Source organism: Leucoraja erinacea, chromosome 8 (assembly GCF_028641065.1).
Source record: "Leucoraja erinacea ecotype New England chromosome 8, Leri_hhj_1, whole genome shotgun sequence".
In the NCBI taxonomy this organism is placed as follows: Eukaryota; Metazoa; Chordata; class Chondrichthyes; order Rajiformes; family Rajidae; genus Leucoraja; species Leucoraja erinaceus.
The window spans coordinates 59710647-59738453 of NC_073384.1; the positions used below are offsets into that span (position 1 = coordinate 59710647).

The following is a 27807-nucleotide window of genomic DNA, read 5'->3' on the forward strand; positions in this document are numbered from 1 at the left end:
CTTGAGCAAAAAATGTACTCAGTGGGTCAGGAAATGGGCAGATGTATTCTTTTCCGATGTATTGGGTCAGAAGCCTTCAGACTGAAGTAGGGGGAGAAAGCTGGAAAAGTGGGTGAGGTTGTGAAAAAACTAGCAAATGAAGGGCGAATACAGGTGAGGGGTTGGGGTGATTGATAGATGAGTGGAGTAAGTGACAAAGGCTAGAGGTGAAAAGCTGAATGTGTCAGAAGGATTGTGGAATGTAAAGCCAGAGAGAGATATATGGGTGTAATGGGACGGGGGGTGGGGGGTCATTCTGCTCCTCTCCCCTCTGAACACTCACCTCCCATCCCCCGTGCCATATTTCCCTCTGCCTTCCACCCATATCCCTCCTCTGGCTCTGCATTTCATAAGGTCATAAGGAATGGTAGAATACGGCCATTTGGCCCATCAAGTCTGCTCCGCCATTCCAATCATGGCTGATCTATCTCTCCCTCCTAACCCCATTATCCTGCCTTCTCTCCATAACCTCCGACTCCTGTACTAATCAAGTATCTATTTATCTCTGCATTAAAAATATCCACTGATATATTTCAATGCTCTTTCAAATACCTGTCATTTGTCTCTTTTCAGCCCTAGCATCTATGCCTGCCCATACCTCTCCAGATACTTCCTAACCATAAATCTCTCTTAAATCTCCCCTCTTTCACCTTAAACAGATACTTCAGTTTTAGAAATGAATGCATTTCTTAATAATTTGATATTGGTGCCTGCCCAAGTTGTAGTGAAAATGTATACACAAGGAACTGCAGATGCTGGTTTACAAAAGACCACAAAACACTGGAGTAACTGAGCAGGTAAGGCAGCATCCCCGAAAACCTGGATTGGTGACGTTTACATCAACACTTCTCACCTGTGTTCACCTATATTACCTGCCATGCTTTGTCCTCCCTTCTTGATTTATTCCCTCCCCCCCACCACAATCAGTCCGAAGGAGGGTCCCGACCCGAAATTTCACCAATCTATGTTCTCCAAGGATGCTGCCTGGTCTCTTAGATACTCCAGCACTTGGTATATATATTTTTTAACATGTAGTGAATTATTTTCCGTAAATGAAAGGTCTTGTACCCCGAACTATATGAACCAATTCAGATGCAGTTCAATTAAATACAATTATGGCTTATTGCAAATAACTTGATCATTTTCCGGAATTCTAATTTCTAATGTTAATAATCAATGTTTTTAAAGTTAGAGATAAGTGGGTGACCAGAAAAACTCACTTTTGAAATCAACTAGTAAGGGTTGAATCAAGTGATGCTCTAATTAGGTATGTTACAATACTTACCTTCAGAGGCACTGCAATTCTGCCACTGGCCGTGTGCACGATTTTGGCGCCTTTGAGAGGGGGCGGGGTTAAAACGTGTTATTTTTCCTACCTCGTCCTGGATTATATTTGGTTGGAGTGCAAGCTTTTGCTGAAGAATCGTTCCGATGGCCGTTCTGTTTTTTTTAAGTCTGATTTTAATCGCCCGACTCGTTCAGCGCTGGAGTCATTTTAAAATCAGCTTCTAAAGCCGTCAATGCCGACAACGGGGACGGATTTCATGTAGGTGACAGGTTAAAGAAAGCTGTTTATTTTTATGTATAAAAGTGGTCCTTACAATGCCTTTAGTTCACATTTTAAGTTGCGAAACGGTGATATAGTCCCCATACCAACCGGCAGTTTTCCATGCCGATATGGGGGTCTAAATAACTGCAAACCGCAACGTTCCAAATGGTCGCGTTCCAAAAATACCCACTCACAAGATGATTTAAATGGCCATTAAACATTAAATTCATTCCATTTGGCCTATAAATCCATGACAATGAGATTTTAAAATTATGTTATATTGTGAATTCTTGTGTGAATGTTATTTGGACACTTAGGCTATTTAAAAATGTTAATCAATTCTTAAGAAATTGATAGATGTTTAGATCTAGTAATTGAATTTTGTAATTAGCTACAATTAAGTAACTAACTAATGATATGCTTTAATTTCAAATCATCTAAGTAAGATTGTTTCATATTTGTTTCAGAATGCTTCAATCTATAATAACTGAACATTTCTTTTAGTTCTCTTAATTTTTAAGAAAGTTATGGCCATTTGACTGTCCTCAATCACAGCTTTTGTGTTAAGTCAATGGAAAAGCAATAGGGAACAAGATGCTAATTTCCGAGCATGAAAATGGCCATAACGTTTTGAATACTGAAGATATGAAAGTGAATTAGGTGACAAATTAAACTTCTTTTTATGCTTTATCGGATGGGATAACTTACAGACTTGATTTTTTAAATCTCAAAATTTTGCAACATTGCTACTCTAATTCAATGCGACTACAGGCTCCCACTGGCCCTCACTATATAAAGAAAAGCAGGCATTTGGTGGGAATTTTCAGACAAGCAGTTTTATTAATAAGAACATAGAAATTAGGTGCAGGAGTAGGCCATTCGGCCCCTTCGAGCCTGCACCGCCATTCAATATGATCATGGCTGAGGCATTTGTTGGGAATGAAGACTGGTCTTTTCAGACAAGCAGTTTTATTAATGATTTTACTCTCCCAGAGATTCAGTGACAATATTATACAATTTAAGGAGAAATTACAGTACAAATATTTAAATTCCACTACACATTTAATTATTTCAAATGCGTAAAACACAATATTTCCACATATTTAGACCGTTAATATTTGTATACAACGCTGGCACCTTGAGTAAGTCTCAATGAGTGCAAGTCAGTGCGAAACTTCTCAACGTTCCCGCAGTTGGCAGTTGTTAGCTTGTCTTCACCCTTTCTGCACCATCTCACCATGTGTACAAAATCATGAGGAATAGATCAGGTAGATGTAGAGTCTCTTGCCCAGAGTACGGGCATCGAGGACCAGAGGACATAGCTTCAAGGTGAAGGGAAAAAGATTTAATAGGAATCCGAGGGATAACATTTTCACACAAAGGGTGGTGGGTGTATGGAACAAGCTGCCAGAGGGGGTAGTTGTGGCTGGGACTGGCCCAACGTTTAAGAGATAGTTAGACAGGTGCATGGATAGGACAGGTTTGGAGTGCAGGCAAGTGGGACTAGTGTAGCTGGGACATTGTTGGCCGGTGTGTGGGCAAGTTGGGCCATAAACCCGTTTCCACACTGTATCACTCTGTGACTCACTGTCGTCTTTTTCCTCCGATCCTAACTCGGAAAAGAACCTCGGAAAATTGCCCTGAGTCAGTTCCAAGTTTTCTCTTTTTGGCAAAATATGTTGAGCTTTGTTGAAGCTGGATTAAAATGAAATGTACTCTCACGTCTGTCCTTAAATTCACAGAGGCATTGCAAAAGTTAGAAAATTATGAGCATTTGCTCAACACACACACAGACTTCTTCAGGTCAACATCTGCTCAGCTGCAGTAGGCTGTGATCCTTTACATATTGCCTCATTTTCTTCAGTTTTACTTTCTGAACTTTACGTCCCAGTTGGTAAATGGTGATGAAATATTTGCAGCCTTAATGGGGAGACAAAAAACAGCAGGAAAGCTTAGAAACATTGGGCTGAGTTTAGCCAGTGCTCTTGAAATGTTAGCATGTACTTACTTAGGAATTCAGTGCATGCTCAGATAAATGAGAGAGTACTGCAGTTGCTGACATGCTGCAGCTGCCAGAATGTTTTACTGCTAGACATCGCACTGAGCTCAAAGGCATAGCATGAGCAGGCTGAGATTCCCCGCACTTTTGGTAGAGTAGTCTGATTTAATACGTTAGACTTTAGTGACACTGCGCGGAAACAGGATCTTCGGCCCACCGAGAACGCAGCGACCAGCGATCACCCCGTACGCTAACACTATCCTACACACTAGGGACAAATTACAAATTTTACCAATGCCAATTAACCTAAAAACCTATATACCTCTGGAATGTGGGAGGAAACTGGAGCACCCGGCAAAAACTCACGTGGTTACAGGGAGAATGTACAAACTCTGTACAGAGAGCAACTGGAGTCAGTTTATGTTGCGAATTACCTGGCTTTTGACCCCAAGGACATATAATCGATTGTCAGAGTAGGAAAATGTAGGTTGACTGTGAAAATTTTAACTGCGTAGCTAAGGGCAATGCCTGTTTTGTCTTTTGGGCTGGCTTCGTACACACAACACCCAGTCAGGATCAAACCCGGGTCTCCGACGAAGTAAGGCTAAAACTCTACCACAGCACCTGACATATCAGACACTGTTGGAAGATAAACAATAAATTGCAGGGGTCCTGACTGCGATATACAAATCATTGGGAGGTATCGCATGATTGGAGTGTCCAATAATGTGCCTCTATTTAAGAAGGGCTGCAAGGAAAAGCCTGGGAAATATAGACCAGCAGTCACCCATACAATAGTTCCATCCAATATGCTAGGGTCAATTTACAGAAGCCAATTAACCTACAAACTTGCATATTTTTGGAATATGGGAAGTAACCGAAGTAAACTTTTTTTCTAGAATCACATAGAATTCGTCGTTATAACTGTCCTGGGGGAAATGAAGTCATTTATACCAATTGGCCATGCTAACTATGTAAGGGGTTATCATTGTACAAGTAGGAAAAACAAGCAACTGCAGTTGTTGGGTAATACACAAAAGGACACAAAGATCTGGAGTGACGCAGCAGGTCAGGCAGCATCTCTGGACAACATGGATGGGTGGTATTTTGGGTCAAGACCCTTGTTCAGACTCTTGGTCTGGAACTGGACCTAGAATCCAGGGATATTGAGTGAGGACGGGCAGTGTCATTGGTCCATTGGGGGCGGCCAGACTACAGGTAAGAGTCGGCGCCTTGAAGCGGCCGAGGACACTGTGTGGACGGGCGGTGGTGGGGAATGTCAGTAAGTCCAGCCAGGGAGGCGGTGTGGGCCGGGGTTGGTCTGGCGGTGAAGGCCGGTAAATCCGTCACTATAACCAAACTCCGTTATAAAGAGTTCCATAAAAACAAGGGTTTACTGGACTTCTGAAATATCAGGGGATTCAAAATCTTTCCAAAAGCTTCACTGTTGGTGGCTTTTCCATGTGTCAGCGATTACCTAGACCATTTCATTGGCAGGGCTTGTGGGAATGCACTTTCTGGAACGCCTGAGACTGAGGTGGAGACCAGATAGATATTTATAAAACTATGAAGCATGGATAGGGTAGACAGTCGGAATCCTTTTCCTAGGGTGGAAGAGTCAAGAACTGGAGGCTAGAGAAGGAAAGTTTAAAATAAATGAGTGGGGCAAGTTTTTTTAATTAATTACACGGAGTGGTAGGTGCCGGGAAGGCAGTGTCAGGGATGGAGGTAGATACAGATGTGATAATGCCATGAGTTGATAGAAACATTAAGCAGCAGAATAGCACTCATGGAAACTATTTATCATTCCATGCATGTTGCCCAAGTATTTGTTTGCCTTCTACCTCAGTTACTACCAAATTCCTATTTTGTCCATGCCACTTGCAAAATAAAACCCGGTGTATGTACAAAAACCAACTCTTGCACACCAGAAAAAATATTGTAACCATGGGCTTGGTGATATTTGTCACATGCCGAACCAAAGGGAGGAGAAATGGATAAAACTAGCATTGGATCCAAGACAACAATGATTTCAGTGGGAATACAAGGCAGCATGAGATTAAGCATTCATTAATTTTCCTGTTCAGATATTTTTTAAATGATATCACTACATTCAAATCTTGTAAGCTTTCATTGTGTGTTAGCTTTCATTGCAAAAGGATTTGAGTATAGGAGCAGAGAGGTTCTACTGCAGTTGTACAGGGTCTTGGTGAGACCACACCTGGAGTATTGCGTACAGTTTTGGTCTCCAAATCTGAGGAAGGACATTATTGCCATAGAGGGAGTGCAGAGACGGTTCACCAGACTGATTCCTGGGATGTCAGGACTGTCTTATGAAGAAAGACTGGATAGACTTGGTTTATACTCTCTAGAATTTAGAAGATTGAGAGGGGATCTTATAGAAACTTACAAATTCTTAAGGGGTTGGACAGGCTAGATGCAGGAAGATTGTTCCCGATGTTAGGGAAGTCCAGGACAAGGGGTCACAGCTTAAGGATAAAGGGGAAATCCTTTAAAACCGAGATGAGAAGAACTTTTTTCACACAGAGAGTGGTGAATCTCTGGAACTGTCTGCCACAGAGGGTAGTTGAGGCCAGTTCATTGGCTATATTTAAGAGGGAGTTAGATGTGGCCCTTGTGGCTAAGGGGATCAGGGGGTATGGAGAGAAGGCAGGTACGGGATACTGAGTTGGATGATCAGCCATGATCATATTGAATGGCGGTGCAGGCTCGAAGGGCCGAATGGCCTACTCCTGCACCTAATTTCAATGTTTCTATGTTTCTATGTAATAGATATTAGTAGTTAAAAAAATCTCTCTGCCTGCCAGTGATGTTAAAATACCTAAAATCACACAGCGTTTTCAGCTGGTAATGTTTCAGGGGCTGTCAACTTTCAAAGGCATTTGAGGGAGTGGGGCCTTTTCAATCCACAGCCAAGAACATGCTGCCAGTCAGTGCCCAACCCCGAATGCTTTAGGCTAGAACGATAAATCCTCTGTAACCAGACTTGGTGAGCACTGGCAACGGAGGGACAGAGGGGGCTGAATTCTGCAAAACCTGGCCTACTTGATTATTTCTCCTCATCTGCCATTAACCTAATAAATTATACGAAAAACATACTTAAAAGTGAAAACAAAGTGAATTTTTATTAATAAAGCTAGAGGAGGATTTATTGCAAAAGAAAATAGGTGCAAGGGTTCAGTCCAGCTCCGATGAGTTGCCAGGTTTATGTTACATCAAACCTTTTGCTACTTTCACTGGAGTACAGTAATCAACTTTAAAAGAAATCATGTTTTTTTTTTTAATATCTAAAATTTAAACTAGTCTTTAGCTTTCGCTTCATGTTAGGCTGATTAGTTCTCATTCGAGGTGCAGAATTCAGAACTAATCAAGTGGGAAGAAAATCCTGGAGAATTAGTACAATTCGCTTTCACACTTGTAACACTTTTAAACGTCAAATTAAACAAACTATATACCTAGACGGTAAATGCTGAACAATTAAAAAAATACCTTCAAGAAAACCCAATCATCTTGTTGTACATAGTTCAAAGTTTCCAATTGTTTGAAGCAGCCCTTCAAAAGCCCACTTGGCTCTATCAAGCTCTGACTTAAAGGCAGACTTTGAGACAGAGATAGATAGATTCTTGATTAGTACAGGTGTCAGGGGTTATGGGGAGAAGGCAGGAGAATGGGGTTAGGAGGGAGAGATAGATCACCCATGATTGAATGGAGGAGTAGTCTTGATGGGCCGAATGGCCCATTCTGCTCCTATCACTTATGACCTCATGACTTACCTTTGCCCATTAGGATTCCTGCAATCATTGCTTTCCTGTAAGCATAGTTTTCAGTTTCGTCAAAATCCTTAAGTGCACGATACTTGCTGAAATGAAAGGCAGGCCACCAATCTTGTCGCTGCTCCCACTGCTCCTTGATCCAGTCTGAGTGACCCCTAAAAAGAAATGGGAAAAGGATATAGCCATATTTGAATGTGGTCAACCATTAGCACACAACTTCAGAAAATTTCAGAGATTTTATTCAATAATAGTGAATTGAATAAAGTGAATTGATGGCAACATCCAGGGTAAACAACAATTGGTTTAAATTACCCTTCGGTAAGCAAACTAATGACTGCAGGTAGATTAAAAAACAGGTACATTGTTATTCTGAAGATTGTTGCCTTATAGCTACAGCGAAGCATGAAGCATACAGGTCTCGAGCTATGAAACACACTTGTCTCAGGTGTTGGTTTGGCTCAGCAGTAGTATTGTTGCTGACAAAGTCAGAAAGACACTTTCACACCAACCTAGATCCGAGCAGTAGTGAATAAGAACTAGGCATAACTCATGAAAATCTATTTTTTTTTGTCAGTAAGAAGCACGGCATAAACAAGATTAACTACCATTTATGTAAATTTGTGTACAATATCGCAAAGCCTTTCATATTGATACATTAACAGGAAAGATTCATTTGATTTTCAATGGTTGGCAGATTCCACTTCTGTACTAAAAGTGCACGGCTGTAGTTGCAGCAGCACCAGTCATCTCAAATGTGCAATTTCATTATCCTAAACTAATAAAAATTGCCACAATCATGCTCTTACTTATCCAGTCACATTTAAAACTAATTTATTTTCCAGAAACACGAGGTCTTTCAGATTGAATGGTTGTGTAGTTCATTTAAAATTCCTAATGACATTATTTATTTCCCGTCATCATCAACAATTGTTAAAAGCCAAAGACTACAGCAGCAAATTTCACAAGGATTTCAATATCAGATTATAAAGATACCTTTACCTCCAAAATGGGGTGGGAGATTGCAAATTTCACGTCCTGTTTCGATAAATGAAATCAACCCGGCGTGCACAATCAAATAAGATCAAATAGAACAAGTTGTCCGCCAACTTTAGGCTGTGCACGCCATACGCAAGATCTCCAAAATTATTTCCCTGTGTCCAATTCTACGCCCATGACCATGTTGCCTCTAATACTCCATTTCACCCATTTTAGATATCACAGACTGAGATATCTAATCAACAACATCCAATATGAAACAGAAACCTATATGTTCAGGTATGCAAGTTTTTTTAATATAGATCTCAGTGAGAACATGGAATGGGCGATATTGTTACTGTATCAGAAGATAAAAAATAATAGGATCAGAAGCCAAGGAAGATATGAATATTTTATAGACACTTCTTCATATTATTGCCCAGAAGACAGAACTTGCTCAGCAGGATTTGGTTCAAAGCATTTATGAACTATCTTCAACATTGCAGCATTTCACATCATTTAGTATCTTAGAAACAAGGCTCTACGTAGCAACTGGAAAGTTTCAGATTTCCATTGAAAGCATAAAATAGTCTTTCAACTGTCTGCCACGCCAGCCGCTCACAGCTTTCAAGGGAAATAACTAAAACGTGAACTTTCATTTGGTAATACAATTTATGCTTATGATGAGCGTATGATCTAACATATGGTGAGCGTTTGATGGCACTGGGCCTGTACTCGCTGGAATTTAGAAGAATGAGGGGGGATCTCATTGAAACGTACAGAATAGTGAAAGGCTTGGATAGAGTGGGTGTGGAGAGGATTTCCACTAGTAGAAGAATCTGGGACCAGAGGTCACAGCCCCAGAATTAAAGGACGTTCCTTTAGGAAGGAGATGAGGAGGAATATCTTTAGTCAGAAGGTGGTGAATCTGTGGAATTCTTTGCCACAGAAGGCAGGGTAAGCTATCAGTGGATATTTTTTTAAGGCGGAGATAGATTCTTGATTAGCACGGATGTCTGGGGCAAAGGAGAGAAGGCAGGAGAATGGCGTTAGGAAGGAGCGATAGATCCGTCAGAATGGTAGAGTAGAATGGATGGCAGATTAGACTGGATGGGCCAAATGGCCTAATTCTGCTCCCCACTAATGATACTGCAGCTTAAAAAAAGAAATTCGAAATGAAGAGTACCAGAGAGAGCTTAGCATTGGTATGAATATCCTGATGACATTTTAGCCAATACTCATACATCAAGGTTTTGTTGAGGCGTCCCCCCCCCCCCCCCCTTAATTCTATCTCTGCAACAATTTGACAGGTCTGACAATAAAGTGATTGCATAATAGAAAAATTACAACATAATATAAAAATGCACAATGTTTTGCAAGGTTACATACTGGGCTATAGCTTTCTTCACTTGCTTCTGTAAATGTTTCCATGTGCTACGGTCTCCTTTCCAAGTGGGGAAATCCAGCAAGCAGAAGAGAACACTCAGTGCTTCATTATGGTGACGATTTCTTTCTGAAAAGGACCAATATTTCAAGAGATAGCGTTGACTTTACCGATGTTAACCCAATTATATGCAACATGAAACATCACTGCAGTCTGTAAAAGAACACACACTGTCAGCCACAAGCGAGTATAAATGGCATCCACTTACTTGACTTCAGGAGCAGCGAAATAAATTCTAACATCAGTTCATGAGAAGGAACCAGATGATACAATATCTGCAAAGGCAACAGCAACATTTAGCAAACCAACCGCAAGTTGGTAACAGGTCACAACAGAACCCAACATGGGGCACGCAATATTCCTCTAATTTTCACTTCTACAATCCATTTTGAAGTTAACCAAAGCTTCTTCAGACACAAAAAGTTAACCGTTCTTCAGACACAAAAATTGAGTTTGAAGAAGAGTCTCGACCGGAAAGGTCACCCATTCCTTCTCTCCAGAGATGCTGGCTATCCCGCTGAGTTACTCCAGCATTTTGTGTCCATCTTCCACACAAAAATGAATGTTACTATTAGAAACAGTCGCAGGAAATCTAGAACGCACGTTTCCACAATGCAAGTTGGATTTAATCCGATCGAAGAAATGGGGAACACTATTTGCATTAGGCTGGCACAATTGGTTCTAATTCAATTTTTATCAGGAACTAGAGAACGACATACAAGTTACTTTGAAAACTGACAGAAAAAAAGTTGTCGGAAAAAAAATGTTTCCATGTAGCTTCCCTGTGGTAATCAAACAACATTGCCCCTTAAATAACAGCTATTTTCACCACAGGTGGCCATTGGAATTAATTGCTTCAATTTACACTGTATGTGCAGTATTACTCTATTAAATAATATAACATACAGCTTTTAGCATTTTTAGCTTGTGGTAACAAAAGTAAACCTGGCTTGAACTGCTAGCCTTCGAGCACAAGCAGATACAATAGTCAACCTCCAAAACAGACCAAAAAGAAACACAAAGTACTGGAGTAACTCAGTGGGTCAGACAGCATCTCTGAAGGACATGGTTAGGTGACGTTTTAGGTCAGGATCATTCTTCAGATCTGAAAAAGGGAACCCAACCAAAGCCTATCCATGACCTCCAGAGATGCCGTGTGAGTTCCTCCAGCACTTTTGTGGGTTTTTTTGTAAACCAGAATCTGCAGTTCCTGATGTTTCCAAAACAGTTCAGAGGAACTATTAAAAATAATTCTAATTGTTGAAATAAAGATTGACAAATAATGCACTGGTATTCTCACACAATGTTTGCAGTCAAGATTGGTCTAGGGTTGACCTAAATCACCAAGTGAAGACCATGCCAATTCACAATCTCAGCAAAACAACCAATATAAACAGTAAGGAACTATAAATAAATCCCGGTCCTATCTGGCCATTCCCTCATGGGACATCAGGGGTGGAAGATAGATCAGTCTACACCCCTCCTCACAGATGTTAAGCTTGCTCCTGTTGTCCATTATTAATAGACTTGAGACAGAACACTCCGAAGCCCTGGTGGTCGCAGTTGGAGACTTCGATCAAGCCAACCTCAGGGTCATGCTACCAAAGTACTACCAGCATGTCTCTTGTCTCACCAGGAGGCCAGAGCACCCTCAACCACTGCTACACATCAATAAAAAATACTTACTGTTCTGTCCCTCAACCACATTTCAGGAAATGTGATCACCTAGCTGTGCTTCTGCTCCCTGCCTACAAACAAAACTTGAAGCAGGAGGAGGAACCAGAGCGCAGTGCTGAACTGCTATCTACCTCTTTAGTGACCCTCGCACCCTCGATCGGGCTTTGCTGACTTTACCTTGCACTAAACTTTATTCCCTTACCATGTATACACTGTAAATGGCTCGATTGCAATCATATATTGTCTTTCTGTTGACTGGACAGCACACAACATAAAACTCGATACCTGTTACAATAAACTAAATTAAACCAGAGAGAAATATATAAAATTCTGAGAGGCATGGATAAGGCATCAGAACTTTACCCCAGGGTAGCAATGAGAGGATTTGAGGGCATAGTTTTTAAGGTGAGAGGGACAAAGGTTAAAGAAGATGTGCGGGACATGTTTTGTTTCACATATTGAGTGCTGGGTGTCTGGAATGTGCTGCTGGGAGTAGCTGGGGAGTCGGGTATGATAATGAGGTTTACATGGCTTTTAGGTAGGGGTGAGAATGTGCAAGGAATGGAGGGGTATGAATCATATGCAAGCAGAGATTAGTTTAATTCGGCATCATGTTTAGCAAGGACAATGTGTACCGAAGGACCTATTCCTGTACCGTACTAATCCATGTTCCAGTGGTCAGTAGCTTCGACTGCAAGCAGGACAGGATGGCCATTGCATGGAAGCAAGCTAAAATCAATGTTCAAAAGTTTACAGATAAATGCTACACATAGACAAGCAGGAGAGAGCAAAAGGTCAGCAAGAATGCACTTGTACACTCAACACAAAGCCTGTGAAAAAAGTAAAACATTGCTTTTGTACCAAAAGAAAACTAGGCATAGATGAAATGAATCAGGCCCTGCTGCTACTAATGGAGTGCATTGAAGCACTTGGATACATGAATCTTACCCTCAGTACTTTCATCAGCTTCTTAGGTGGGCTGCCATGTCTCTTCAGGAATTCATACAAGTACACATGAGCGTTTGGATTTGGAGGGAATCTGCTATCGTAAGCATAATCATTCAGCACCTTCAGAGCTTCCTCAAAACCATCATAGAAGTCAAGCAGCTGAAATAAAAAGTAACACGTTACTGACCGCTGAAAATGATTTAGTTTAGTTTATAGATACAGCGCGGAAACAGGCTCTTCGGCCCACCGAATCCGCGCCAGCGCCCAACCAGTGATCACCGCACATTAACACTATCTTACACACACTAGGGACAATTTACAATTTTACTAAGCCAATTAACCTACAAACATGTATGTCTTTGGAGTGTGGGGGCTAAACCGGAATTCCCAGAGAAAACTCACCGGGGGTTACAGGGAGAACGTACAAACTATGTACAGACCCGTAATCAGGATCAAACCCGGGTCTCCAGCGCTGCAAGGCAGCAACTCTACCATTACGCCACCATGCCATCACTTACCAATTTTGTAATGTTTACAAAATTGTGTTCATAACCAGAATAATGTACTCTTTCATACGGGCATAAGTGATAGGAGTAGAATGAGGCCATTTTGATTAAGTAGGTCAGGCAATACTGCTTGATCTTGCGTCATCAGCATATTAAAAATCGAAACATTTGTATTCTCCATGATCTATTTTGCTAGGTTGTCATTGTGAGTCCACCAGGAGTCGAATACTGCACAAATGCACTAGTAACCAAAATAAAGCATTTAAAAAAAAAGGACTTTACTGGATTTTATCTTGCACAAAAGGTATTCCCTTTAAATCTTACTATGGTAGACAAACTACATTAATATCATAGATAGACACAGAATGCTGGAGTACCTCAGTGGAGACAAGCAGCATCTTAGCAAAAAAGGAATAGGTGATGTTTTGGGTCAAGACCATTCTGAAGAATCCATCTCAACCCGAAACATCACCCATTCCTTTTCTCCAGAGATGCTGCCTGACCCAGGCAGTTACTCCTCCAGCATTCTGTGTCTATCTTCGCTTTAAACCAGCATCTGCAGTTCCTTCCTACACATTTAAAAAAAACATACGTTGGAAATCTAAAATTAAAACTCTCAGCAGATCTGACAGCCTCTTTAGTAAAAAGAGTTAATGTTTCAGGAACAAGTCCTTTCGTCAGAAAATCATCATGCGTTGAAACTTTTCAGATTGCTTATGTTTCAATGTACCTCAGGAGCACCATCTAGTGGACACACACACACAAAACAAGCGTTTAAAAATTAAGAGCACTTGAGGCAAAAGTTCCCCTCGTCAATTTAACCAGGGTTGCCTTTAGGCTGATTTGATAAAAATGCACAAAATTGATATAACAGTAACGTGCTGAAACAGCAAATTTCTCAAGCACTCGGTAAGCCCATTATTATATGGTTGAACTAAGGAACATGCTGGATTTAATGTTTAAGAAGGAACTGCAGATGCTGGAAAATCGAAGGTAGACAAAAATGCTGGAGAAACTCAGCGGATGCAGCAGCATCTATGGAGCAAAGGAAATAGGCGACGTTTCGGGCTGAAACCCTTAATGCAGTTTTTGAGAATCCAGGTCAGCCCAAATCATCTCACTCGTTACGACCTTCCCTTCAAAATGTCGTCACTATTGTGACCTAGGGAAAGGCGACATTAAATCTGCACCCAGAATTTACTGTCCTAATACAGAACAATTTACTAATCACATCATTTCAATGTGTAGGAAGCAACTGCAGTTGCTGGTTTTCACTGAAGATAGACACAAAATGCTGGAGAAAACTCAGCGGAACAGGCAACAACTCTGGAGAGAAGGAATGAGTGCAGTTTCAGGTCGAGACCCTTCTTCAGACATCATTTCAATGGTTCTATTTAACCCTGATAGAGAGTAACACTGAGAAAACATTTAAATATTTTCATACACCTATTAATTAGCAAGATGGTATTTTGAGCCGCAAACATGCTGAAACTTACATTGACGTAGCTGAGTATAAAGGGGTCCCACACGCCAGCATTTTGAACAGCCTCACGCAGACCAAAAGAGGCTTGTCGGAAATACTTGTGCATTTCTTGCTCTGTAGTTGAATCGACTGCGTCATTAGCTTGATTTAGAGCAGAAACAATTATTTCTTGGGGAACAACAAAAGTAGGCAACTCGGAATTACGCTGCAGTGTTAAAACACAAATATCATTTCCCCTATGATCAGACAAAATTCCATGGCAACATTTCACACAGGAAAAGCACGTTGTTATGGAGCGTGGGGAAAATAGTTAACGATGGTTATTTATGGGACTACAGCGACAACGGGACGAAGTTGGGAAAAGAAGATATTAGTACAGATAGAAAAAATACAGAGTTGTACAATGGTGACACAGCAGGAGAGCATGGTCAATGTGTTAGGAAGTGGAAGAAATCAGTTAGGACAAGTAAGAAGATATTGAATTGTCCTTGCCATGGTGGATAGCACCCCCACCAACCAAAGTATCTACATGAAGCACTGCCTAAAGTGATGGCATTTATAATTGAGGATCCCCACCATCCAGGTGATGCCCTCATCTCAAGGCAAGACGCACAAAGGTCTGAATTCCTGCACCACCTGGTTCAGGAACAGCTGCTATTCTATATCTATCAGGTTCTTGAACCAACCTGCACAACCCTAATGCTATCCTGGTAAAATAACTTTACAGATCATCTTTTGCACGATTGTGAACTTTTTCCAATTGTATAGGTTTGCATAATGTCTGGGGTTTTTTTTGGACTGTTGTCTCGTAGAATGTGTGTAATGGACGTATAATTTAGGCCTGATTTATTATTTTGTGCGCTGTCTGAGTCGATGTACCTGCGACGCTGCTGCCAGCAACATTTTCATTGTAGCTGCACCTCACGTACTTGTGAATAAGATGAACTCTACTTGACCTGGTCTGTAACACTGAACAGGATTGGCGCAGTACACTAACACGGCTAAAAACCTCCAAACATGGGGTCAGTTCAGTTCCAGTCAGCAATATAAACTATTTACACGAAGAAACATATTAGCGGAAAAGAAAGGTCCTGTTTTGGGAAGGATGTTAAAAATGTAAAATTCTCATTAGACACTCTCACCACATCAGGTGGTAAGTAGATCAGCTTTTAAACAATCATTACAGTGTCTATATTTGCCCTCAGATTTGCTTTCCTTGCCAGCTGGTAAGCAAGGACTGCTGACTGCTACATGCATCAAACTTTGTCAGCACCATTCCTGCACCCAAGGAAATAGGACCACTCCTACCTCTGCCTCTAGCTACTTAAGCAATTCCTACCACCAGCGGGCTTCATTAGCATTCCCAGGCTTTCCAAACCAAATCTCACTTCTCTCCCTCCCCAATCCCACCCCTCCTTGCCTTTACACATTGATGAAAGCCTGGCAGACTGGCAGCAGTCAAACGGGTTACCTGCCGTAACCAAACACGGTTTAGTTTAGAGATACAGCGTGGATATGGATCCTTTGGCCCGACCAACAATCACCCACCCATACACTAGTTCTATGCTACACACTAGGGACAATTTACAGAAGCCAATTAACCTACAAACTTGCACATCTTTGGGATGTGGGAGGAAACGAGCACACCCAGGGAAAATCCACGCAGTCACAGAGAGAACATACCAACTCTGCCCAGATAGCACCCGTAGTTAGGATCGAGCTCTGGTGCAGCAGGGCAGCGACTCTACTACTGCGCCCCTGTGCCACCGCACAGACACAATGTAATTCAAGCCCTGCCATTAACTACAGTTAGATCATATCACAATCTGCTCCACAACCTGGAAAACTTCATGCATTTGGTGCTAATGCAAACTCCAACATCCTCTGCGATCCTCATCCAGTCGAAACAGAAGAAAGCACAACACTTATGCCCCCCCATAAATGTCACCTACCACTTTCATGAAGAGCACGATTCTTTTTAGCCCATGTGTAATAATCGAGCAATGCCCTGTAGCCCTGGATAAGTTTAAGCACATCTTGCTGAGCTGCTGTTTTTGCTCCATATCGCCAAGTTTCAGCTAGTGACAGTTCCCTGTAGGCTTCATCCATCTTGCCACTACACAGCAGGTGGATCGCATGCTCCAAACAAGCCTACGGAACAGAATCAACAGGAGAAATGACGTTGATTTTATGCAGCAGGGTGGGCTCATCGCCCAGCTATGCACCAATTCACTGGATGTCTTAGCGATTCAAAACAGCCACTAAGGTCGGTGTCATTCAGATCAACACAAGTTCAGTCAATGCTCATGTTACTGGTTACTGCCATTAGGTAAATTAACTTTCAACATGTTGAGTGCAGGAGCTAGACAGACCAATCGTAGACATCTTCCGTGATGGCGGAATTTATGATGAAAAAATGGATCGACTGAGCATATTCACTGGCATTTAGGAGAGATTAGACATGCTAGATGCAGGAAAAATGTTCCCCATATTGGGGGAGTCCAGAAACAGGGGTCACAGTTTAAGAATAAGGGGTAGGCCATTTAGGACTGAGATGAGGAAAAACTTTTTCACCGAGAGTTAGAATCATGCTGCATAGTGCGTTCATGCAGGCAGGACCTAAATGTTCCCCATATTCATGGGAGACCCAGAAACAGGGGTCACAGTTACGGTAAGGCAAATGGTTGCCATGCTGTGAGAACATTTAGAAGACTGAGAGGCCATTTGGAAAAATCTTTTTTACTGAACCCGCCCACAGAGTAAAAGAATTGTGATTCTGTTTGAAATTATCTGCCACAGAAGGCTGTGGAGGTCAATTCACGGAATGTATTCAAGGGAGAGTTAGATATAGCTCTTAGGGCTAACGGAATCAAGGGATATGGGGAGAAAGCAGGAACGGGGTACTTATTTTGGATGATCAGCCATGATCATATTGATTGGCGGTGCTGGCTCGAAGGGCCGAATGGCCTACTCCTGCACCTATTTTCATTATATAGCACGGAAACAGGCCCTTCAGCCCTACTTGTCCATGCTGACGAAGTTGGCATCCTGGGCTTGTCCGATTAGCCAGCATTTATACCATATGACTTTAAACCAAGAAAGACTACAGTCCCAACCAAAAATGCATACGCACTGAGATAGAAGTAATCGGTGACACATGCTAGTTTAGAAATACAGATTGCCACGGATATAGTCAGGACATTTAGAAACATTGAAATGAATCACAAAAGTTTTATTGTTGTTACCTTCAGGTAATGGTTCACGCCAATGAGTTTTATTTTTCTAACAAATGACTCAACGTTGTCGGTAGAGCTGTTGGGATGATGCTGAAGTATTGTGGTACCCAGCCTCCAAATTGCCTAAAGTATCACCAGGGAGCACAATTAATCAGATGCAAACTATCAGAAAAAAGGATCTCTTTACTGAACAGTCTTAATTACAAACATCAAAGCATTCAAAAATAGTAACAAGGTGTTCAATGCAAGGAAGCAAAAGCAGCAATTCCAAGCTGCAGCTCAATTTATACACTAGGTATAACACTAGCTTACACTCTAGTGGTACACCAATACCACAAACAATATTTATGAAAACCACAAATTAATACAGCCAGAGATAGTAAGGCTATCAATTCCCTTTAAATAACTGAAAACTTTCCAAAATAAATTTGATTAAGATAACAAATGGTGTAACCCCCATGTTACAAATGGGCTGCATTCCTAGAAACAGTTTTCACTTACGCAAACCACCTCTCCTCGCTGTATCCTCTCACTTCCGCCTTATGCAGGCGGGGGACAGGGCAAGCGCTGTGTGAGTGAAATTCACACCGTGCAAAGCCAATATGATACAGACACACACCGCGATAAACAGGAAGGTTGGCGCTGTAATTAAGACGGCTCGAGCACAGTGTACGGCAAGTCCTTTAAAAGGGGGGGGGGGGGGGGGGAGAAGGAGTGGAGAGACAACATTTGAGAAACCAGAGAAACACGGCTGTGAAGCTCGGCGGACATTTAACATTACCAGTCGGTTATCCTTGGTTCTGAAAAATACTGCTTATGTTTTTTTCCCCAATGAGCCAAGAAATTCACTGGTCAGCACCGGCTACAATCAACGAGAACCTACGAGAACCTTCGACCTCCTGGCGACCCACCTACGGCACGAGAATTCTCACTACTCTTCATGGCGGCTTCATTCTAGTCGCCGCTAATTGATCAACATTTTGAAAAATCCGCGGCGACGATAATGAGCCCGCGATCAGTTGCGAATGCGGGAACTCCTCACGGCCATGAAGGCGACTTCCCGGCAACCACCCGCGAACATGTGGCGACTGCATAGTCTCCTGCAGTCGCCTAAAAAGTTGCCTAACTGGGACCCACCCATTAAGGTGATTAGCAAGCAGTTTACATCTAGGAGACTCTTTTCCAGGTTTACTTCAGAGACAGCACACATTTAAAATGCTGACAGGCGACTAGGGTGGTTCAATTTTCATAATGTTCCTGGGTGCTCTTTACCTCACAGGCAGAAGATTGACTTCTAGGTGAGGAGTCTTCTAAGGTCTGGAAATAGTTGGTCATCAGTTCTGCTGCTGTCTGCCAGTCATGATGTAGCACAGCTTTGCAAATCCGCTTCAGGCAGGCATTGGCTGTTCTTCGGAACCCACTCTCTTTTCCATCTCTGATTCCTGCATGTTGGAAATGTGTTTAAAAACGGCAGTGCCTTTTTGAGAGCTTAACACAGAGCTTAAAGCACAGGAACTGAATTTTACTGTTGATACCAATAATTCCTTAAATTAGATTCCTACAATAAGCTGATATTTATTGCATTGTTACATTTTTGGGGCTCAAATATTTTTCATGCTTAGTGTCAATGCCGGTTTGCTCACTGAATCACTGCACAGAGATCACACAGAAACACCTTTGCTGCAATAACCTTCCAGTTTTTACAGGAATTGTTCAACTTAAAGCTACAAAATGTAAAATTATATCGAAAAGACTCAGAACTGCGGATTTTGCTTGCTTACACCAATTTCACTTATTGAGCACCATAAAAGCAGTGTAGGAAATTAGAGAATTATCTAGTTAATCTTAAATGATGAAATGAAATTTGGTGATTTTCAACTAAATGCTGGAAATACTGCCAAGTTTTTATCTTGTGCACTTGCTTGAGTGCTTAATAAGGAACTTTGTGATTTCTAACTAGTTGGTGAGGATTCAATGACGATATTAACGTATAGGAAGGAACTGCAGATGCTGGTTTACATGGAAGATAAGACAGAATGCTGGAGAAACTCACCGGGTCAGGCAGCATCTCTGGATGAAAGGAATGGGTGATGTTTCGGGTCGAGATGGGTTCTTCAAAATGGTCTTGACCCGAAACGTTACCTACTCCGTTTCTCCAAGATGCTGCCTGTCCTGCTGAGGTACTCCAGCATTCTGTGTCTATCCATGATGTTCATGTCTACCATCTCGGGTCGGGTCCCCCCCCCCCCCCCCCCCCCCCCCTCCCCCCTCCTCCTCTCCCCTCCATCCTCCTCTTCCCCCCCCTCCCTCCCCTCCACCTCCTATCCCCCCTCCACCCCATCCCCCCCCCCCCTCCTCACTCCTCCCTCCCCCATCTCCCCCATCCCTCCTCATCCTCTCCTCCCCCCCTCCTCCCAACCCCCCCTCCTCTCCCCCCAACTCTTCCTCTCCCTCTCTCTCTCTTCTCTCTCTGTCTCTGCCCCTTCTCTCTCCTCTGCCCCCTCTCTCTCTCCCCTCGACCTCGCCTGCGAGTTGGGGGCTATGCATCAGTGGATACAGTGGGGATGGGGTAAAAGGAGCCAATGAATAATATTAATATAATATCAAGGGGGGTAGGTAGTGTGTGTGCGCGGTAGTTAGTGTGTGTGTGGGGGGTGGTTAGTGTGTGTGATGCCACAGGCCGCTGCCCCCCCCCCACAACCGCTCGTTGAGGGGACTGGACCCAGAGGGTCCCACTTGGTCTAGTGTGTGTATGTATGCATATGTGTGTGTGTGTGTGTGTGTGTGTGTGTGTGTGTGTGTGTGTGTGTGTGTGTGTGTGTGTGTGTGTGTATATAGAGATAAGCACATGCACATATATTTTCACCAACACACACACAGACTTGCACAAACAAAGAGTGAATCAAATTATAAAGCAGCAAAATATTAATAGTTTACAGAGATGGTCATACTTTGAAACCGAAGTACACTTGCAGGCAGGTGCAAATATATTTCTGGACGGGAACTGTTGGTATAAGCTTGCTCCAATGCAAGATAATAATCCCTTTCTGCTACAAACTCTTCAATCTCATCATCCATCTTCTGCTCATCAACGAAGCGAAGCTAAGATAACCTGGAAGTTGGACGTTACCTGAAATTAGTAGGTACTCAATGTTAGGTCATAAACCAAGTAATGATCAGCAAAAGGCACGATTGGACTCTAAATTGTTCCCAATTCACCAATCCAATGGAATCAGTTGCATGAAAATATACAGACATTAACAAAACATTTTTTTCATACAGATTAATCTAAGGATTTACCACCATTTTGGAAGAGGAAAAAATACACCAAATGCTCATAGCTATTTACACGCAACTTAATGTTAAAACAAGTTAATGCGTATCACTGAAACCTCAATATCTACACTACACCTACATCTTACAAATATGAAGTGATACTACTTCGGCATGCTTGGTTGTGGGCTGAGAAACACTCCCTACATCCAATGCGAAGCAAGACGCAGAACTGCTCAACAAGTTAGCAGCCAAACTGCCCTACCAGCATTACCTGGTTACGTGCTGCATGTTTAGTTTAGAGAAACATCATGGAAACAGGCTCTGTGGCCCACCGAGTCCACGCCGACCATCAATTACCTGTTCACACTAGTTCACTTTCTCATCCACTCCCTATTTACTAGGGGCATTTGATCAAGGCCAATAACCTCCAAACCATACATCTTTGAGATGTGGAAGGAGACCAGAGCGCCTGGAGGAAACACACGTGGTCACAGGGAGAACGTGCAAACTCCATGTGTACAGCACCTGAGGTCGGGATCGAAACCTTGTCTTTGGCGCTGGGAGACAGAAGCTCTACTACTGTGGCACTTCACAGTGCTGCCTCAGTGCATGCTAAATGCCATGTGATCCTGCCCTAATGGGAGAGCACCAAACAGTAACTTTGCTTATCCAAGGTACACAAAAAAGCTGGAGAAACTCAGCGGGTGCAGCAGCATCTATGGAGCGAAGGAAAAAGGCAACGTTTCGGGCCAAAACGTTGCCTTTTTTCTTCGTTCCATAGATGCTGCTGCACCCGCTCAGTTTCTCCAGCTTTTTTGTGTACCTTCAATTTTCCAGCATCTGCAGTTCCTTCTTAAACACTTTGCTTATCCATACTCTCCGGTACCAACGCCTACCCACAAGCCCAAGTTCAACTGAGAGTTTTCTCCAATAATCCCCCAGACTTTGTAACTTTCATGAATTACCAGAGACTGAATCAAATAAATCCAAGTCTCATGGGCAAGCGAAAGAAAGACCCAGTCTAATCATGACGCGACTTATTGCGGTCAACTCTCCAACAGTCTCCCCAGTTCCAGGGCAACTATGGACTGATAATACAAAGCCAGAGCTGCCAAGTTTTGTCAGAGCATTTCAGTATTCTAGTACTCGAAAATCAGTATTTTGCTGAGGAATTCAGTATTTTTACGCGGTGCCATTTTGCTGAAAAAAAGTTTTTATGTGCGGTCATACACATGTAAGAGTACAAGAATGCATAACTTTGCTACCAATTGACATGTCTTCTACACACCTTACTTGACAGTGCATTCATTGCCATCTCTATGTATACTTATATATGAACGGCTGCTTCCTGCTTTTAGCACCAGATGATGATGTAGAAGCCATTTTTGGAAACCTCCCCCTCCCTCTCTTTCCCTCCCTATCCCTCCCACTCTCCTTCCCTCCCCTTTCCCTCCCTCTCTCCTTCCTTTTTTTCTCCCTCCCTCTCTTATTTCCTCCCTCCCTTCCCGAACAGTCTGTGACCCATAGCGCTGCGGACATAGCGCTATGTGTAAAGCCCATAGCGCTATGTGTAAAGGCAATATTGCTCCAGCTGGTGGTGCTATAATTAGAACCCATAGCGCTGTTCGTTTAAATTCCCACAGCTAAACTGACAGCACTGTTTATACCCATAGTGGGACAGGCAGATCAAAGCTTACAAAAATAATCATCCAGATCTTGAAATTTAAAATACTAATAATTTAATCTGCTATAATTTTTAGAGTTAAGGGCCTATCCCACTTTCACGACCTAATTCACGACCTTTTGTACTTGTGGACATTTTTCATCGGCCGAGAAAAACGCCCCGACCTACTTGATGCCACGAGTACCTACGACTAGCATCACGACCTACCTATGACCATGCTGCGAGTATGAGTTAAGGGCAAACTCGGCAGAGGTCGTCAATTAGGTCGTGAAAGTGGGACAGGCCCTTTACGGTATGACTTTTTATATCCTTGCATTTTTTAAGCAGATAGATGAAACAGGAAGTTGGGCCGATTTTTAAAAAATCCGTATTTTACAAAGCAATTCCGTACATTCGTATTATTATCGCATTCCCGTACAAAATACCGAAAATCCGTACTACTTGGCAACTCTGCAAAGCTGTTACTGCTGAGTATTTGGGTGCAACTGGCAAATAAATACCGACATAAGTCTGGGTTCTGAGCTTGCAAAGAGAGATAAAAGGCACCAAAATATTTTCTTGGTTGTTTAGGGTGAAAACCGAATGTGAAGAGAAAAATAAAAACTGCTCTCCAGACGAGGCAGTTTTGTTCCCCTGTCTTTCCAGGTTCCCTGAGAGAGTGTTAGAAGAGGCAAGAACCAAACTGAAGAGCTGGAGCACCTGGTGGAACACAGCAGGGAAGCTCATCAACTGCACTCCAAGTACAGATCACTGTTTCATCAGCTGAACTACTTCAAATGTTATTTATTATAGTGGATGGTACAATCTTTCAAAAGCAAGATATTATACCGAGGATTCATTAGTTCTCTCGGCTGAATGCAAATAGGAGCACAGCACCATCAGGGAAGTTGCCCAGAGCTCTCACTTAAATTGTTTTCTCTGGTGCTAGCCGGTAGGGTGATTTCATTAAGGTCACTGGAGCGCGCGCGATCTCGCACGAAGCCGTACGTGAATTATTCACAAAATTATCTCAAGTGGAGTCGCAAACATATCTAAGAGTTCCCCAGTACATGCAGCAAAATTACAATGGTATGGTTGCAAAAATGCACGCACTTTCCACTTCCACCCAATGTTTGGAAAAATCAACCTCAGAAAGACCAAGCGCAGGTTTTGATCTGCAATTTCGCAAAAAAAAAACTCCACTCAGTGCAATAACAGATCTCCCGGGGCTCAGCACTTCAACTCCTCCTCCCATTCTACCTAGATTGGGCCACCTCCAGGCCAGAAAAAAAAAAGGATAGAAACTAAGGTAAATTAAAGAGGGAGCTGAAGGTGCCAATCCAGGTAGTCCTTGCTTTCTCCCTCCATCCCCTCCCATGCCCAGCTGGAGAAAGCCTACTGTCAAAACAAAGCTACAAAGTCAACAGTGGAACAACACATACTGGTTTACACTGTAGACACAAAATGACATTCAAGCCTGTTTGTTGCACTGAAGAAAGACATAAAAAGCTGGAGTAACTCAGGGGGTCAGGCAGCATCTCTGGAGAAAAGGAATAGGTGACAATAGATGTCTTGTCCTGAAACGTCAATTTACAATATACATCAATGATTTAAATGAAGGGATTCAAAGTAACATTAGCAAATTTGCAGATGACACAAAGCTGGGTGGCAGTGTGAACTGTGAGGAGGATGCTATCAAAATGCAGGGCGACTTGGGACAGGTTGGGTGAGTGGGCAGATGCAGTTTAATGTGGATAAATGTGAGGTTATCCACTTGAAGCAAAACCATGACAGCAGATTATTATGTAAATAGTGTCAAGTTGGTAAAGGGGAAGTACAATGGAATCTAGGGGTCCTTGTTCATCAGTCTATGAAAGTAAGCATGCAGTACAGCAGGCAGTAAAGAAAGCAAATGGCATGTTGGCCTTTATAACAAGAGGAGTTGAGTATAGGAGCAAAGAGGTCCTTCTGCAGTTGTGTAGGGCCATAGTGAGACCACACCTGGAGTATTGTGTGCAGTTTTGGTCCCCTAATTTGAGGAAGGCCATTCTTGCTATTGAGGGAGTGCAGCATAGGTTTACAAGGTTAATTCCCAGATAGCGGGACTGTCATATGCTGAGAGAATGGAGTGGCTGGGCTTGTATACTCTTACGTTTAGAAGGATGAGCGGGTATCTTATTGAAACATATAAGATTATTAAGGGATTGGACATGCTAGAGGCAGGAAACATGTTCCTGATGTTGGGAGTCCAGAACCAGGGCCCACAGTTTAAGAATAAGGGGTAAGCCATTTAGAACGGAGATGAGGAAACACCTTTTATCACAGAGAGTTGTGAGTCTATGGAATTATCTGCCTCAGAGGGCGGTGGAGGCCGGTTCTCTGGATACTTTCAAGAGAGAGCTAGATAGGGCTCTTAAAGGAAGCGGAGTCAGGGGATGTGGAGAGAAGGCAGGAACGGGGTACTGATTAGGGGTGATCAGCCATGATCACATTGAACAGCGGTGCCGGCTCAAAGGGCCGAATGGCCTACCCCTGCACCTATTGTCCATTGTCTGCCTAACCGCTGAGTTACTCCCGCTTTTTATGTCTTTCTTCAGTGCAACAAACAGGTTTGAATGTCTCATAGATGAAGTGAGCACAAACACGCTGTGGAAAAAGGTTGGTGGTTGTACTTAAATGTCTTCACTGAGCCGATAAATGCTATAAATCATTAGCTAGGTTGGGCAGTATTGCCTGGCGTTTTGTTTTTGGTAATATATTTCACAAGGTTAAAAAAAGTTGAAGGAAATTGATCAGTATTTTGATCAGCCGAGCAAGTGGGCTGAAGAATGACTAATGGAGTTTAATGCAGATATGTGTGAGGTACTGCTTTTTGGAAAATTAAACCATGGCAGAACTTCACAGTAAATGACAGGGCTTTGGGGAGTGTTGTAGAGCAGAGGGTTTCAGAATTATCGGTACATAGTTCTCTGAAATTGGCATCACAGGTAGAAAGGGGTGGCCAAGAATGTTACAGTGATTTTACCCTTCATTAGTTAGAGTATTGAGTATAAACGTTGGGATGTTATGTTACAGTTGTACAAGACCACATTTGGAGTAATGTGTTCGGTTTTGGTCATCCTGCTATAGGAAGAATGTTGTTAAACTGAAAAGAGTACAGATAAACATTTACAAGGATGCAGCCAGGAATTGAGGGGCTGAGCTACAGGAGAGGTTGGGCAGGCTGTGACTATATTGTGAAATGCAGGAGGATGAGGAGTAATCTAATAGAGGCGTATTAGATCATGATAGGAACAGGTACGGTAAATGCAGAGCTTTTTACCCAGGGTCGGGGGGATCAAGAATCAGAGGAGCTGGGAACAGGGGTGCAGCAGCATACGGTAGGCAATTTCGGGCCGAGAGTTTTTTGCCTATTTCCTTCACCCATAGGCTCGGGGGGAATCCAGCTTTTTTGTGTAAAGAATCTCCAGCAGGACAGTTCCCTCTTAACAAAGATCAGTGACGTTGGTTTAAATGAGTGAAAAAATGTAGAGGGTGGTGAGTTTATGGAACGACCTGGCAGAGGAGGAATTTGATGCAGATACTATGACGTTTAAAATATTTGGACAAGTATATGGATAGGAAAGGTTTAGAGGGATATAGGCCAAAAGCAGGCAGGTGGGGCTGGTGTAGATGGGGCATCTTGGTCAGCATGGGCCAGTTACCGTGTTGTATGACTCTACAACACTAGGTTATGTGGAACCAAAACACCAAGACTGACCAGACTGTTTCCATACCTTCCACAACCTCAGATCATCCTTATATATCCAGTACAATAACGGGAATACCCCGTGAATTTTTCTCCATTTAAATGTTTTCATTGCAAAACGCTATTTTAAAAGCAGAGATTGGCAGATTCTTGATTAGTAACAGTGTGAAGGGTTAAGGGGCGAAGGCAGGAGAATGGGGTAGAGGGGGGAAAATAATCCGCTATGATTGAATGACGGAGTAAAAATCGATGGGCCAAATCTCATATGACTTGTTAAGTTACGAAGTCATAATCATTCGACTTTCCAAGGAATCAGTCTATTTATATAACAAAGACAGACACTAAATGCTGGAGTAACTCCGCTGAGATACTGCACCGTTTTTGTGTCTATCTTTGGTAATAACCAGCAACTGTAGTTCCTTTTGATTATATTTAAATATAGCAAGTTCTCGAGGATCTTATACCGCGTTTAGACTCCGTCCTGTTACCCCTGGTGTTGTGCAGAGGGCGAGGGAGAGCTGCAGAGATCCCTCGTGTCCTGATGTCCAAGTCTCCAGTCTCCTGTCCCGTCTGCGGCAGCTCCCGGGCCACGTTCCAACATGCAGACTGAAACTGCTTCCGGAGTCACTGCGAGTACACTAAATATTAGTGTAAAGGAGAAAAAAAACAACACTTCAAATCCTATACTTTGTCCATTGAACAACGGCAATGCTAACTCAAGCATGCATTCTCTGGTTTACTCCTCCTTCCCCCGCCCTCCGCTACCCCACACAGAATACAAGGAGCTTGGAATTGCAGTTTATTTAATACTTCCTGATAGTGAATTTCTGCAGCACAGTCGCCACCTCCTGTTTAGTGCTGGCACGACTTGCATCATTCAGCTCACGAAGGGGTTAGTACAAACCTGCCAAGTGCTGGGGGTGGGTATTTTAAATTAATTCTCACAGAACCCCAACTAAACACGTGGAATTCTACGTTTGTTTTCAAGAGCGAACACTATACATTTCACTCAACATTAAAAAGGAAATACACTAATACAGTGTAGGAAGAAACTGCAGATGTTGATTTAAACCGAAGATAGACTCAAAAAGCTGCAGTAACTCAGCGGATCACCGCATCACTGGAGAAATGGAATAGGTAATATTTCGGGTCGAGACCCTTCTTCAGACTGCACGTGTTCGCGATGAAATCGGCACATTAAGTATGGATCCAATGAAATACTTTTGAAGTGTAGTGGCTATAGGGGCAAAGATCCTAGAGGATCTTTGATTGCAACACTATTGTATATCTTTATTGTCATTTCCTGAGTATTCACATACCCAGAGGAAACAAAAAAACGTTGCTCAACCAGTGCCCATTCAGTGTGCATTAAAAATAAATAGAAATAAAAATACATATATCATGAACAAATTAACACTCTACTAAACATCAACTAGCGTTCCGATCGGCAGCGGCACGACAGTGGCTCTG

The 27807-nt window shown here is 42.5% G+C and overlaps 1 protein-coding gene across 4 annotated transcripts; it reads right to left on the minus strand.

The window, feature by feature from the left end:
• Nucleotides 1-2517: 2517 nt before the first annotated feature.
• Nucleotides 2518-27111, minus strand: taf1a (TATA box binding protein (TBP)-associated factor, RNA polymerase I, A). 4 transcript variants are annotated; one of them, XM_055639803.1, is made up of 11 exons: nucleotides 26802-27111; nucleotides 20602-20762; nucleotides 18923-19092; nucleotides 17660-17773; nucleotides 16367-16565; nucleotides 14428-14555; nucleotides 12426-12584; nucleotides 10009-10075; nucleotides 9746-9869; nucleotides 7382-7536; nucleotides 2518-3508 (listed from the first exon to the last, which is right to left on the minus strand). In XM_055639803.1, the coding sequence occupies exons 2-11, from the start codon at nucleotides 20726-20728 to the stop codon at nucleotides 3393-3395; spliced, it is 1359 nt and encodes a 452-aa protein (XP_055495778.1). In that variant the 5' UTR covers nucleotides 20729-20762; nucleotides 26802-27111; the 3' UTR covers nucleotides 2518-3392. The 4 variants fall into 4 exon arrangements, with proteins under 4 accessions (XP_055495778.1, XP_055495776.1, XP_055495775.1 ...); XM_055639801.1 differs by having other exon boundaries at nucleotides 26826-27110; XM_055639800.1 differs by having other exon boundaries at nucleotides 20602-20780; nucleotides 26826-27110.
• Between the last annotated feature and the right edge of the window lie 696 nt (nucleotides 27112-27807).

Coding starts and splice junctions, on each gene's coding strand:
- taf1a (XM_055639803.1), bottom strand. CDS start 20,728: ATGGATGATGAGATTGAAGAGTTTGTAGCAGAAAGGGATTATTATCTT. Junction 12,585..14,427: donor TTATACTCAGCTACGTCAAT/GTAAGTTTCAGC, acceptor TTTTTATTTCAG/CTGCTTGACTTCTATGATGG. Junction 7,537..9,745: donor GTGAAGAAAGCTATAGCCCA/GTATGTAACCTT, acceptor ATTTCTTTTTAG/GGGTCACTCAGACTGGATCA.